Source organism: Ictidomys tridecemlineatus, chromosome 3 (assembly GCF_052094955.1).
Source record: "Ictidomys tridecemlineatus isolate mIctTri1 chromosome 3, mIctTri1.hap1, whole genome shotgun sequence".
Lineage (NCBI taxonomy): Eukaryota > Metazoa > Chordata > Mammalia > Rodentia > Sciuridae > Ictidomys > Ictidomys tridecemlineatus.
The window spans coordinates 130063107-130076732 of NC_135479.1; the positions used below are offsets into that span (position 1 = coordinate 130063107).

General features: G+C 33.6%; 1 protein-coding gene across 2 annotated transcripts in view; it reads left to right on the forward strand.

Moving 5' to 3' along the window:
- The window catches only part of Vps8 (VPS8 subunit of CORVET complex), a 256842-nt gene that overhangs the window by 27950 nt on the left and 215266 nt on the right, over positions 1-13626 (forward strand). For both annotated transcript variants that reach the window (XR_013436694.1, XM_013361064.4), the window contains exons 8-12: positions 7430-7554; positions 8306-8392; positions 10735-10802; positions 12180-12333; positions 12443-12502. Coding sequence is in view for 1 of the 2 variants with exons in the window: in XM_013361064.4 (XP_013216518.2) it covers positions 7430-7554; positions 8306-8392; positions 10735-10802; positions 12180-12333; positions 12443-12502 (494 nt within the window). In the remaining variant the exon portion in view is untranslated. The remainder of the gene's footprint in view (positions 1-7429; positions 7555-8305; positions 8393-10734; positions 10803-12179; positions 12334-12442; positions 12503-13626) is intronic.

The following is a 13626-nucleotide window of genomic DNA, read 5'->3' on the forward strand; positions in this document are numbered from 1 at the left end:
TGGAGCCTTGCATCTTTGTATGAATGACACTAGTTATTTTCTGTTGTCTTTGAACAATTCGACTCTCTACTTATTATGCCAAAAACTTTATTTAATATGTAATTGTAACCTATTCTTTTTAATGATGATTGATTTAAATAACAGTTTTATTGCTTGGGGATCAGAAGGATAGAAACAAAAATGTAATTTCCTTGAAAGGATTTGAGAGTTAATTCTTTAAAGAATACTTTTTTTCTTACTACATAGTTGATATATATGCAGAGGGGAAAATTTAGAAAATATAGATGAGCAAAAATTGAAGATACAAAATACCAACTATTTCTATTCTTCAGAAATAGTTCCTAACATTTCTGTATAACCTTCTAGTCTTTTCTTTATACGTGTGTGTGTGTGTATGTGTGTGTGTGTATACATCCCCAAATGGGATCATGTTATTATCTACTTTTTGGTATAGAGGATATCTTTCCATGCAATTATATATTAATTTCATATATGGTTGTGTGTATGTTTATATGTGTGTATATATATGTGTGTGTGTGTATATATATACACACACATATATACGTATATATATATTACATATATACATACATAAGTATATATATATAAAACATGATTCTAAATGGGTATATTGTATTTTTTGAATGGATGTATCAAAATGTACTTACTTAGCCTTCTTTCATAAGACATTTGGTTGTTTCTAAACAAACAGTGCTATAACAAACATCTTTATTTCTGCATTTTTGTGCTATGATCACTTCCTTAGTTCAAATTCCTAACAGTTGAATTGCTTGAGCCAGGACATGAGCATTAGTGTTTTGTGATAAGTATTATCCAACTGCCTTTTGGAAAAGGTTTTCCAGTGTGGTTTTGTATCAGGTATAAGAATTTTTTTTTTTTCTGTGAGGGTATAGTTGATATTAGATCAATATACTTTTGGGAAAGAATCTCACAGGTTCTTGTAGTTCAGTCTTCTTATTTTTCATTTAAGGTAATTGAGGACCAGAGAGGTTAAGTGAGAAGCACAGAGCCAAATTCAGAGTTAGATAACACAAAATCCTAGCTCAGTGCATTTCCCATTATTTCAAGTAGTCATCTTGTTTTGAGAGGAAGAAGAGGCAAATTCTAAGATATGAAGAGAAAAATAGAAAAAACTAAGGTGCTTGAGGATAGAATATAATTTATATATTTATCTATCAGCAGAATGGATGTTGATTTCTTTGTTTCCACTTACAAATACTCATTTTTTTCTCAACTCGGTGTGCTTTTTAACATCCCTTCTTTATCAAGAGTTTGTACAGATATGTGACTGCTTATAATCAAACCCATGTGGAGCTTACTGCAAACAAATTAAAATGAATTCTTTAAAAACTAACAGAAGAGAAGAATACATTATCTTTTGATACTGTCTCCTTCATTTCCTTGGGCCTGCTTCCTGGTTTTTTTTAGATCCCCAGCAGCTTTCTTATAGATATGATGAAATAGTGATGTTTTATTACAGTCTCATAGGAAAGTGTGCCAAGAGAACATTTTGAGAAGGAGTCATAGTATAGTATTCTGGTTTGAGCTTTGGGTTTTAATAGTATAGTTAATAAATTTTACTTATTATTGTTTGTAGGAAGCAGATGTTTGGACTATGCTTTTTAACAAATGGATTAAAATATGCTTGAAAGCCCAGGAACAAATAGCAGATACTATGAAGTGTCTAGACAAGAGATCTGGGTTAGAGCTGATCTTTTAAAAATATCTGTTGATCATAGAAGTAAGTAGAGCAGGAAGAACTATATTTGTTCAAGTACCATTAGAGCTTCTTTGAAATAGAGGCCTGATTCATTAAAATAGTAATTGTTATAGTTTCTTAAACTTTATATGTTGTGTGTATTCTTATGGAATTATAATAGATATATAGCATTTTTTGTGTATCTTGGTTCTTAATTTAATGAAGATGTTTTCTTATCACAAGATCCTTTCTTTTCCATTCTTTTGATTGTTAGTGTACTTTAGTAGATTATCTTTTTGAAATTGTTTTCATTTCTAACTAAAATATAGGCTTACTTATTACTTACTTTACTTAGTATTTACTTATTACTCTGCTATAAGTTGAATATTATGCATTTTCTCTTTTCCCAGAACCAGTACCTGAATATAATCATAAATGATAGAGACATCATTTAATCACATTTAATATCATTCTCACAGTTAACTAAAGGTTGTCACACCTTAAAAATTTACCTGCATTTTCTCTGACCTTTTGAACTGATTTCTTTTTTTCTCTCTTTTGGTCTTTTCTTCATGGATTCAAAAGGAAAAGGTATAGTAAATTTGGTTTGCATGAGTGGTTCTTTTGACCTTTCAATGCTGAAGGAGAATACTATCAATTAGAGTTGATGCCCTCTTCTGGATAAAAAATAAATAACTAATTGAAAAATTTATTAGAGCCAGGAATTGTGGAAAACTATAAACGCATGTGTACCTTCAGTGATTTATGTTAACTGAAAATATGTTTCCATTTTTTTTCTAATCTTTTGATATAGTCCAAAGCATTTTCTTTGAGTTTGTATCTGCCAGTGGAGGTCTGCAGCACCTTTTTTGTCATAAACTTCATCAGTAATGGGTCATGTAAAGTTGAGGCTCCTGTGAATCAATCCATGAGTACAAAATTCTACATTATAACAAAACTTTTGTTCATCTTTTACTGTTACCTGTCAACACCCTATTTCATAAAAGTGTTGTAAAGCAACTTAACCTTTACCAAGTTTTCCTGAAACATTCACTTAATGTTCATAGAAAAAATATTCTTTATTTTTCACTCTATTCCATCAGTTTATGTTCTGTTTGTTTTAAAATATGTATTGTTACAATGACATGAACAGGTATGGGAAGGAACACAACCAACTCTTACTAAGTGTTGGCATTCTGGAAGGTAGCTGGTTAGCCATGGAGATTCGGTGAGTGTGCCCTGGTCTTCAGTCAGTAAGCTTTATGAGAAGTTTAATTCTGTGAGTTGGTCAGATTGAGGTCAGGTAAAAATGCTTCTATTATTTTAGGACAATTAGTGAAAAATGTTTCCAATAAGATCTCTTTTCTTTTCCTTTGGCTATAATGAGTATTTAGTATGAATAAAGGATAAGAAAAAAGTAGTATTGAAGAATGATGAACACTGGCAAATTAGAATTCTACACACACATTAAACTTGCTCCCTTCTAAGATGTAGGAATTTCCTTTTTTGTCTTTGGAACTAATTAAAACAAATAACGAGTGAAGAAATAGAGGGTTGGGTTAATTTTGGTATATGAAAAGAGTTATAAATTCTTGAAGTATGTTCAAATTTAGATTTTTAGGGTTGTTATAAACTTTTAGTTTTTGTGGCTTTTCTTTGTTGTTTAGCACATTACACTTGAGCTCAGAATGTGCTGAAATCTACTTTGAGAAAATTATCTTTTTAACGGTATATAGGTACAGTATCCCTTATCCAAAATACTTGGGATCAGAAGTGTTTCAAATTTTAGAGTTTTTTTGATTTTGAAATATTTACATAGACTTTACAGGTTAAGCTTTCCTAATTCAAAATCCAAAATGCTTGAGAATTTGATTTTCTGAGTGTCAATATAAATGCTCAAAAAATTTTGGATTTTGGATCATTTTAGATTTTGGATTTTTAGATTAAGTATGCCCAACTTGTACTACAAGAACATAGGTATAATTCATTGCAGTGTCAAATAGATGTGCTTTTTATGATATCTGGATTTTAAGTTCTGATAATTAATTAATAAGCTATATTATTATCATTAATAATTCCTTGTATTTGTACTGTTTGATACTTTTCAAAATTTTCATAGGATTTTGGTGTTTACCTCTATTTGAACTCTGAAGTTTGAGGGGAAATTGATAGTCTCATTTCATATTTCTTGCCGGGGTCACCTACTTCATAAGGATCCTCTCCAATTTTTAAATACTAATTGACAACATTAGACAGATATAATTTTATGTGACTTTTGCAAATGAATTTAAATCTACTATTAATTTAATATCTCCTCCCCAACAGTAGACAGAGGAGGCTCCAGAGTGTGTGGGGGGAAGAGAACTTTTCCTTTTAAGTTGATGAGATCAGAGCAACCTGGCCGAGCTCTCACTTTCCCTTTCTTGCTTCTGTCCAGGTCTTTTTGTTCTTTCTATGTAACTATAAAATTTAAGTGTTTTGAAAGGTTTTATGTTTATTTTAGCCAAACACTTTCCCCCAGAATTGTCTTAAATTACCTGGACTACAGAAGGTTTAGTTACTCTTCTAAGAGAACCTGCTGTCTTCTATCCATAGACATTCTACCTTTTTTGAATGTAGCCTAAATTATATAATAGCAAGTTGGTTAACATGGCACCATAAAGATAGAATGTATAAAGATAGAATAAGAATTGATAAGTGTTTTTGTAGAGTTAGATTACATTTTGTACACAGTCCATTGGCTGCCTACTATCACTTGCTATTTTTGAAAAGTATATAGATGTTATTGATAAATTAGTTTGTAATAGAACCCTAGTAATATTTGAGGGACATTAAATTGGTCCCTTTGTGCATTATTTAACTTTACTAATTTATTCCTCTTGGCAACACAATGAGGTAAGGGTATTTTTCTACATTATATTGATGAAGATAGATTAAGTGAAATTAAGTAACATTCCTAAAACTGCCCAGACATAGTTGAAATGCCTGTAGCTATCTAGGAGTAGGGGTGGGGTTAAAATCCAGGTATCTCAATTCATATTGTAAAAGTAAAAAAAAAAAAAAAAAGTAAGAACATTTTCATTGACACAGACCTGTAAGTTGTAAATTTAATACATTTTTCAGGAGTGACCAAGGCTGGTAATTTTGTTTCCTCTCTTGGTTAGATTGGAGTATGGGAACTACAATCAGGAAAGCACAGAGATGTGTAGGGTTTTAATCTAAAAGTTAGATATGTCCTTTTCTTCCTCTCCTTCCATTGGCACTCTTCTGTTTCCTCTTTCTTTCCTTATTCTCTATTTGATTGTACATCTTAATTCTCCTTATACTTTCCACCCTTTATAAGGATACTTAAATTTACCTAATTTAAGTATGACTTTATTAAATCAGAAAGCAGTAGCAAGTATATTGGTGAATTAGAACACTAGAAATTTTCTATCTCAAAGTAAGACTGGACTACAAAGGACCTCAGCACTGTGATTTGAGTACTAACCTGTACTAGAAAGCAGGCAGCTCAGACACCAGCCTCTGTCTTTGTCCTCTTATTTTCATTTACCTGTTGTTTATATACATGACCAAAAGTAGTGGTATATAGAGAATACTATTGCCTAAGCATCATATTGTTTGCAAATTATGATTTGTGGCTAATCCACTCACTATATAAGGTAGTCCTGACACAGTGAGAATCATGGAAGACACTACTGTAGGTAGGCAATTTCAGTAGAGTGAAAGAAAAAATGATGTCATATTTATAGTCAAGGAATTAATAAAATAAAGGGAAATTTTAATAATTTGGATTATATTAAGGGACACTATTCTGGAGGTATGGAGAAAAAAATCTATAATTGTACAATTCTAAATATGAAATAAATATAATGACTTTTTAAAATATATTAGACCTTTTTAACTTATGAATTGATTCCTTTTTGAATGTTTACCTTGAAAGGCTAAAATCTAAAATGATGCAAAAAAATATTGAGTATATTCTGTGTGCTGGATATAGTATAGCCATTCTTTGTTACAGAACTCCTTGCTGTTGAGGATTACTATTAGAGCCAGCTTATGAACCCAGAAAAACACTCTTATGACATTTACTTTGGATGGGTGACCTACCAAGTATTATTTCTTACACCTGAGAATGAGTATCTTTAGATTTTTTCTGGTAACTGGATTTACTCTTTTAGGAGGTAGATTTGCAAATGTGACAGCTGTTAGAATGCCTGTCAGATGCCTGAGTGCAAGGCACCAAGTTAGGAATTCTGGGAGTGTTAATTCACTCATGGTCTTAGCCCTCAGACTGAGCACAGTGTAATAGGGAGGTAAGCCATACTATGAAACTTGCATGTAGATAGTTACATGTCAGGAGTTTTTAGCCCCCTGTTCCCTCCTGAGTTGTGGCAGAGATTGGGGGAGCACGCTCTGACCAGGAAGAACCAAGAAAGGTAAAGGTCCACTGGCTGCCTGCACCCAGCCCTCCCTTGCAGGAAGATGATCAGACCTATAGGATCTTGTTTAATGAGAAAACACACACAGCTAATATAATGTTCAGGAACCAATCAGGGTAAAGGTCACCAGGGTGGGGAGAATTTAAAAATCTACACCCATTCTACAGGCAGTAATGGGAAACAGGAGCTGTCCAGCTGTCCGAGAGCAGAAGGGTTCTGAGTCCATCCTAGAGGTAGTCCGATTCTTCATCACAACCCACGGCAATGCCTTCTGGCTAATCCCTAGGTGCTCTCTTAGCCACATGTGGCCCCAGGACTGAGAAGCAGGTAGTAGCCAGCAAGTTAAGTTTCCTCTTTTCTAATGCAACATGTCCCATGTTACATCATGCCCTATAGTTACAGAGGCCCATACAAGTGCTACAGGGGTAGAGAACTCCAAATTGCCAGGTTGTGGAAGTATGTTTTTTTGTTTGTTTTTCTAAACAGTTAAATTTTGTATGCATGCTTTCTTACATTTGAATTTTTTATTTCATTTTTTTTCAAATGGGTATAATCATAAACTCTTCACAAAATAAGCATTGTCTAGGATAAACCCTAGAGCAATTTAAAAAAATTATTAGGATAATAAAATTTGATAAATATTTTGAGTACCTCCTAGAAAAATCAGAAATCCTTGTCTTCAATAACTTAATCTAGTAGAGGTTTCAGTTATTTGCTTTTACCATATCAAATGTTATGCTTGAAATAATTTTCTGAAGTAGTTTAAATGTTCACTCTATAATTTTACTTATGCTATTAATTTGCTAAGAAAAACCTCTCTTCATGGATAATATAAATGTAAATTTTAGCCAACATCTAAATTAATACATTGTGATTTTTGAAATTTAAAAGCTACTTTTAAAGAAGGTGGTATTCCTTTAACACTGCATCTTAAACATGGCCAAGAAGTACAATTTTAGGATGAGGGAGTTGAAAGTTTGTTCAAAGAGGTAGGACTTCTTATGGACTTTTTGATTTATCATTAGCAAATTTTGTATTAGACTCCCCTATAGCTTTTTTTTCCCCTTATTGTTTTGTTAATGTCTTAATGCTCAGCTTCTGGCAGAGGCTCAATAAATATATTTTTAAATGAATGTGAAAAAATGAATGCTTATCATATACTTCTTTTGATTCTTGCCACTTCCCAAGTCTTTGAAAACATGCATAAACTGTATTTATTTATTCACTCATATTTCTTTCACTTGACTCTACAAACCACTTTCTTTAGATCAGAATCAAGCATTGCGACTCTGCCTGGGTAACACAAGTGTTGGAGGTCAGTATGGAGCCATCTCTGCCCTCAGTATCAATAATGACTGCTCAAGACTTCTTTGTGGCTTTGCTAAAGGACAGGTAATATGCAAAACTTCTTTCACTTATAAGATAATGTTAAAATCAATTTTTAAAACAATATCTTTAGATCAGTATTTTGAAAATCAGAATAATGTGTTATGAAGTATTATATCTATAGAGCTAACCTGAGATTGCTTAGACTTTTGTCTTGTACAAATTTCTTGATAATTGTTACTGATTGAGCTAGAGTCTGTAATTTTTATATTCTAAGTCATGTGTCTCTTTTAACAAATAACTTTTATAAACCAAACAAGGTGTTGTATAAAATGCATCTCCTTATGTAGTAATACACAACTGTGGCTACTTTTAGTTTGAGTGTTTCTGCTTTCTGTATTATTTTTCTGTGTTCCTGGGTAACTATTTTTTTTCCTTTATACTTTTTAAACTGGAATAGGTTATGGTTTTTCTTAAGCTTCTGATTTATGCATCACTAGCTGGTTTGGCAGTGAGCCTTTCCTATAATTTTTACCAGTGCTAAACAGATTGACTTATTAGAGAAATCTCTTTTACCTCTCAATATAAGAATAGCATTTAAAATCTAAAGGGATAAGTGGGCTGGGCACAGGTAGATGAAGATGGAAAAAGGCTCCATGCTCTAATGGATCTGCAACTTTTAGGTATGTTTTAACTTTATGGTTCTTTGCCTGCAATGTTTATAGATGAGAAGTAGATTATTTCATCCAGAAGGCAGGATACTTAAATCCAAAAAAGAGCAATAAATTTGTTTTTAAAGTACTTAGTTGTCTTATAGATCACCATGTGGGATTTGGCGAGTGGAAAACTTCTCAGATCAATAACAGATGCTCATCCTCCAGGAACAGCAATACTGCATATCAAGGTAACAGCTTTGTTTTTTTCTGCTAATAATCTTCATTATTATGCCTTTATATCCACTTTAAAATACATTCATCTATGTTGGTAATCAGAAACCCAAAAGATGAAGCTGAACATTATTTGACCCAACAAGATATTTTCCCCAAGTTAAAACCAGAGATGGGTTAAGATGGAAATATTCAGCTTCAGATTGTATTGAAGCCTAATTAGATATAAGCAGAAGGGCAAACTGATGTGATCCTAGACTATAAGTTGCAACAAAAACAGGCAGCATCCTGCTGGAAACTAATATGAAATCTTAAAAGGTCTTTTTACTTTTGTAAATCTGCCAGGTTTTTACTGCTGAGGTGCTGTGCTCTGTTACCCTTTGTTAGGTGATGCCTGAGGCTCAGGGCACCAGTTCTGAAAGAACTAGGGTTTGGATTATGTTTAGAAGTGAATCCATTGGTTTATTTTCTTTCAGGGCTCTAAAGGGAATCCATTAAGATCCTAGTCTTGGTTTTCTCCTTCTAGGCCTGAAAAAAAATAAACTGACTTAAGTAACAGATTTCATGTATAAATACGTGTGAACCTCGATTCTTGTGTTGTTGGAAGCCCATGTTCGGAAGTATATAAAGGGGAAAGGACTATAGCTGGGGGAGTCTAAAATCAGATCTAGATTTTAATCATGTACATATCTTGTTGCTTAGCTGTGCAGAGCTCTCATACATACATGTGCTTTTTAAAGTCTGCAAGCATCTGGAGTTTATATGTCTGCATCTAGGTTAGTTACAAAAATGTCTTTTGTGACAAAGCAGCATTGAAGCATTTAGTAACAATGAAAACAACCAAGAAAAGCAAAAGTTAAGAGAATTTCTCCTCTTTCAGTACATGATAGTAACTTATCTTGACTTCTTTTCATATGGCATTTACCAACTTTTAATATTTATAGTTGCTTGTGTATGTGTTTTCTCTTTCTTAATATGGGAATATCTTTGAAGTCAGAATATGTTTGTCAGTTATTTTTGTGTTATACCCATACTAACTGCTCAATAAATGTTTGATTGGAGGAATAACTAGAGGGTAGATGTTTGTAAATGGATAGTCCTCTTGGAAAAAAAGAAGTTATTATGAGAAACAGTAAGAAACAATAGAGGCAGAGAGAAAAGAGAAGGATGTGGCTGAGATTAAAAGCATAAGAGTAGGAGCCACTGTTGTTGGGGAATGATGATGAAGGTGTATGTAGACACACTGACATTAGAGAAAGATATGTATAATTGAGTACTCCTGAGATCGGTCTTGGATTGACAGTAGCTGTTTGCACTTCAGTATTGCTAACTCTTTGTTCTCTAAACTTAGCCATATATCCCATCAATAACAATTTGGATTTTCATTCTTTATGTATGTGTGTGTGTGTGTATAAGTATACAAATATTCTACTGTACATTTTTAACCATATTATGGGCACATACACAGAAAATCAAACTGAAATACAAGTACTCTTATGTTTCCTGCACTCTTGTGGACTATCTTATGCATACCCCTAGGATACATGCTTCTCACTTTGTCAACTGTTCATCTAGACTTTGAGAGCAAATAAATAGGACGCTGTACTATGCCTGTGTGTGGGGTTGTAGAAGAAGAATTTTATAGTGACTTCCTGCATCTCAACCATCCTAGGATGGTTTACGTGGAAGCCCAAACTTTGGGCTAGTTACTATAGCTGATAAAAGCTTCATTATTTCATTTTGTGTCCTATATCATTTACCATTCTTCATTTGACCTTAGAACTGCATATTGTGAACATTATTATTCTGAGTTTTCCAGTTTAGGTAATAGTAACTGAAGTACACTCTGGAATAAGATCAAGAAGATAGCACAGTTTGGGAAAAGTTATATGAAAAGTTAAGATGTTTTAGATATAGTAGGATTAACTCTTTATTCAGACAAGTTTATTTTCCAAAGATACCAAATATCTTTTACTGTGTCTTTATTCTGGAATACTAGGCAACTGCCAAAGTATCCAAATGATCCTATTCATTAGAAAACCTTAATGTAAGAGCCCAAGTAGAGAATTTTAGGGTTTATATCAACTATAGTTTGAAATTTTCTTTTATTCTGATGAAAGGTAGCTTTGTTTTTGAAAGTCTCTATAGTGTTTTTAAAAGATACTGAACCATTTTTATTCTAAATAATGGTAAGTTTGTATGTTTAAAGTGAGAATGTGAATCTAGGTTAGGCTATTTCAAATGCTAAATGTTTATATTGTAGATTTTTAAAAACTTTTAGTTTTTTTCCCCTTTATCTTCTTAACATTTGACTGGTTGTTTAAAAATCTATAAGAAAATAAATTCCTTCTCTGTTTAGTTTACAGATGATCCAACTCTTGCCATTTGCAACGACAGTGGTGGCTCTGTTTTTGAATTGACGTTTAAGTAAGAGACTAATGGCTATTATTGACAATGAAAAGACTAGCTATGGTTTAGTGATCTGAAATTGAACATGAAGAGATCTGGAAAGTCTATGTGATTGGAAATAGGTTATGCTATGTATTACAATTAGTTGGAGAGGCTTATAGAACACATGGCATTCCAGGCCTGGTCACCCATTTTTATCTCAGTAGATCTGAGTTAAGATTTTAGATTCCTACATTCCAGGTGACTCTTATCGTGCTGTCTGGCTTGGGAACAACTGTTTTGGAGTAGCTCACTAATTTTGGTTTGGGCCCCAGGCCCAGATGATTATAACCATAATGCCCAAGTATAAAAAATCTTATTCCTTAGAACTGTCCTGGTTACTCTTTAAATAAAAAAAACAAAAACTAAATACCTGAGAGAACATTTATGAAGCTGAAGTTAAAAAATAGAACATAATATTCAATATTTATTACATTTCCACAGTTTCTTCAAGGTTAACACATTTTTGTTTCTTGTATTTTTTATAGCCTCTAAAAACTGAGCATATAGTATTGCTGAAAAACTATTATTTGTTGAAACATTGGCCACGTGACCTGTTTTTCATAAATCTGAAGTAAATGGGATATGCAGCATTAGACAAACGATTATCTGTGATTTATTTTCTGATGTTTAAAAGAAAGAGCTCAGATTTTAAAATGCTATTTATTTATTCAACTAATGTTAATTAAGCATCTTGTGTGTATAGGCATTTGTCTGGATGCCAGAGTTATGGCTTTAAATGAGGAGAGGTTCCTCTTCTGATAGAACTTACATTTTAGTTGGGGTAAGGATAGGGAGACAGATAATAAACCAACACATAAATGAAATAACTTCAGGTAAATATAATTGCTATAAAGAAACTAAGGCAGGTCAGTGTACTGGAATGTACTCAAGGATAACTCAGAAAGGCCTCTTTTAGATGACATTTGAAAAAAGACCTGAATGATGAATTGGTCAACAAATGCAACAAATGCCGGAAGAGAAGCATCAGGCAAAGGAGCACTAGAATACAAAGGCTCTGCAGTGGGCACAAGGCCTGCTAGGGCAATGCAAAGAAGGCAGGTGTGGCTGGAGCTTGACTTTGTCAGGAATGACAGTAGAGAGGAGTGAAGGTAAGATCATTTTAAGATGTGGGTAAAGAGTTTGTATTTCATTTTAGATACAGTGGTAATCCAGTGGAGTGTTTTAAGCAGGAGAGATCTGACATGTTTAATAAGAAGATTCTGCTGTTGTCATGTGGAGTTTGCATTGTTGTGGGCAGGAGTAGGAGCTGGGAAGCTGTAGTGACAGGCCAAGCTGGAGGTGATGGTGCCTTGGACCATTACTAAATTCTGAACGGTTTGGTTACACTTTTAGGAGAGTAATGGGAGTGAGAACTTGTGAATCTCGATGTCTCTTCAGTGGTTCCAAGGGTGAAGTTTGCTGTATTGAGCCCCTGCATTCTAAGCCTGAATTGAAAGATCATCCCATCACGCAGTTTTCATTACTGGCCATGGCATCCTTAACAAAGGTGGGTGTATATAGAAGATGTAATTCATAACTTTTAGATGTTTGAACACCAACAATTTGAAAATTATCAAGTAAATATTGGAAGTAGTAATTTTTTTTTCCTCTTAAAGATTCTGGTCATTGGATTGAAACCATCCTTGAAAGTATGGATGACTTTTCCCTATGGACGGGTAAGTATACCTCTCCATCTTGTTGGCAAAAGGAATGGCTGTGTCAGGAAGTTGCGGGAGATGATTCAAGAGGGGCAGTTCTATGAGATCATCAGAAATCTAGACAGTATGGAAATCAGTACTCTAAGGACTGTTTTCTGGACTTCCTTAAGCTGACCAAAGCAGGACAAGCTTGTGACTATTACAATGCCCTTGCAACCATGGGATCTTACACTTTTGTCTTTACCAGTTTATGTTTTTCTCTCATAAACAACATATAACTGGCTCTTATTTTTAACCTCAGTTTGTTAGTCTTTGTGTCTTGCTGTTCTGGTGTTTTGTGATCACCTAATTTCATGCATGGATTTTCCTAGCTTCATTCACTGCCCTTTTGAGGGCAGTAAAATTCTCTTATTGGTTTTAATGCTGGAGGAGAAGTTGATATATTGAGTCCCAGCCTTTATTTTCAGTGTTTGAAGGACATTTGTTTTTTTTTGTGACAGCTGTCCTAAGGCAGGATTGTGCTTTTGATGCTTTGACATTGAACTACTGATAGAATATATTCCACTGTATTATCCAGCATAAACTGCTACTATATATGCTTTCCTTGACTTCTGCCTCTGATATGTTACTTTAGGAAATGATACTTCCCAGAATGTGCAGTTGGCTCTATATATTTGTGGGTTTTACATCCACATGGATCTGATCAACCACACATCAAAAATATTCAGAAAAAATTATATCTATAGTGAATATGTACAGACTTTTTTGTCATTATTTCCTAACCAATAAAGTATTACAAGTATTTGCATAACATTTATATTGTATTAGGTATTATAAATAGTGTAGACATGATGTAAAATATGTAGGAGGATATGCATAGGTTATATGCAAATACTATGCTATTTTATATAAGGGACTTGAGCATTATGGATTATAGATCCATGGACAGAGCAGGTATCCTGGAACCAATCCCCCTAGCTACCAAGGGACAACTGTATTATTCATACCTCAGTTTAGCCTTTCCTGCTTGGTTTTTCAGAGAGTGTGATCTTATAATGTGCATATAAGGAAAGGTACTGATGGAATGGCATGGAGCACAGGTCTCTGCTAGTTCAGAAAGCATCCCCTATTCTGAGGGAGCT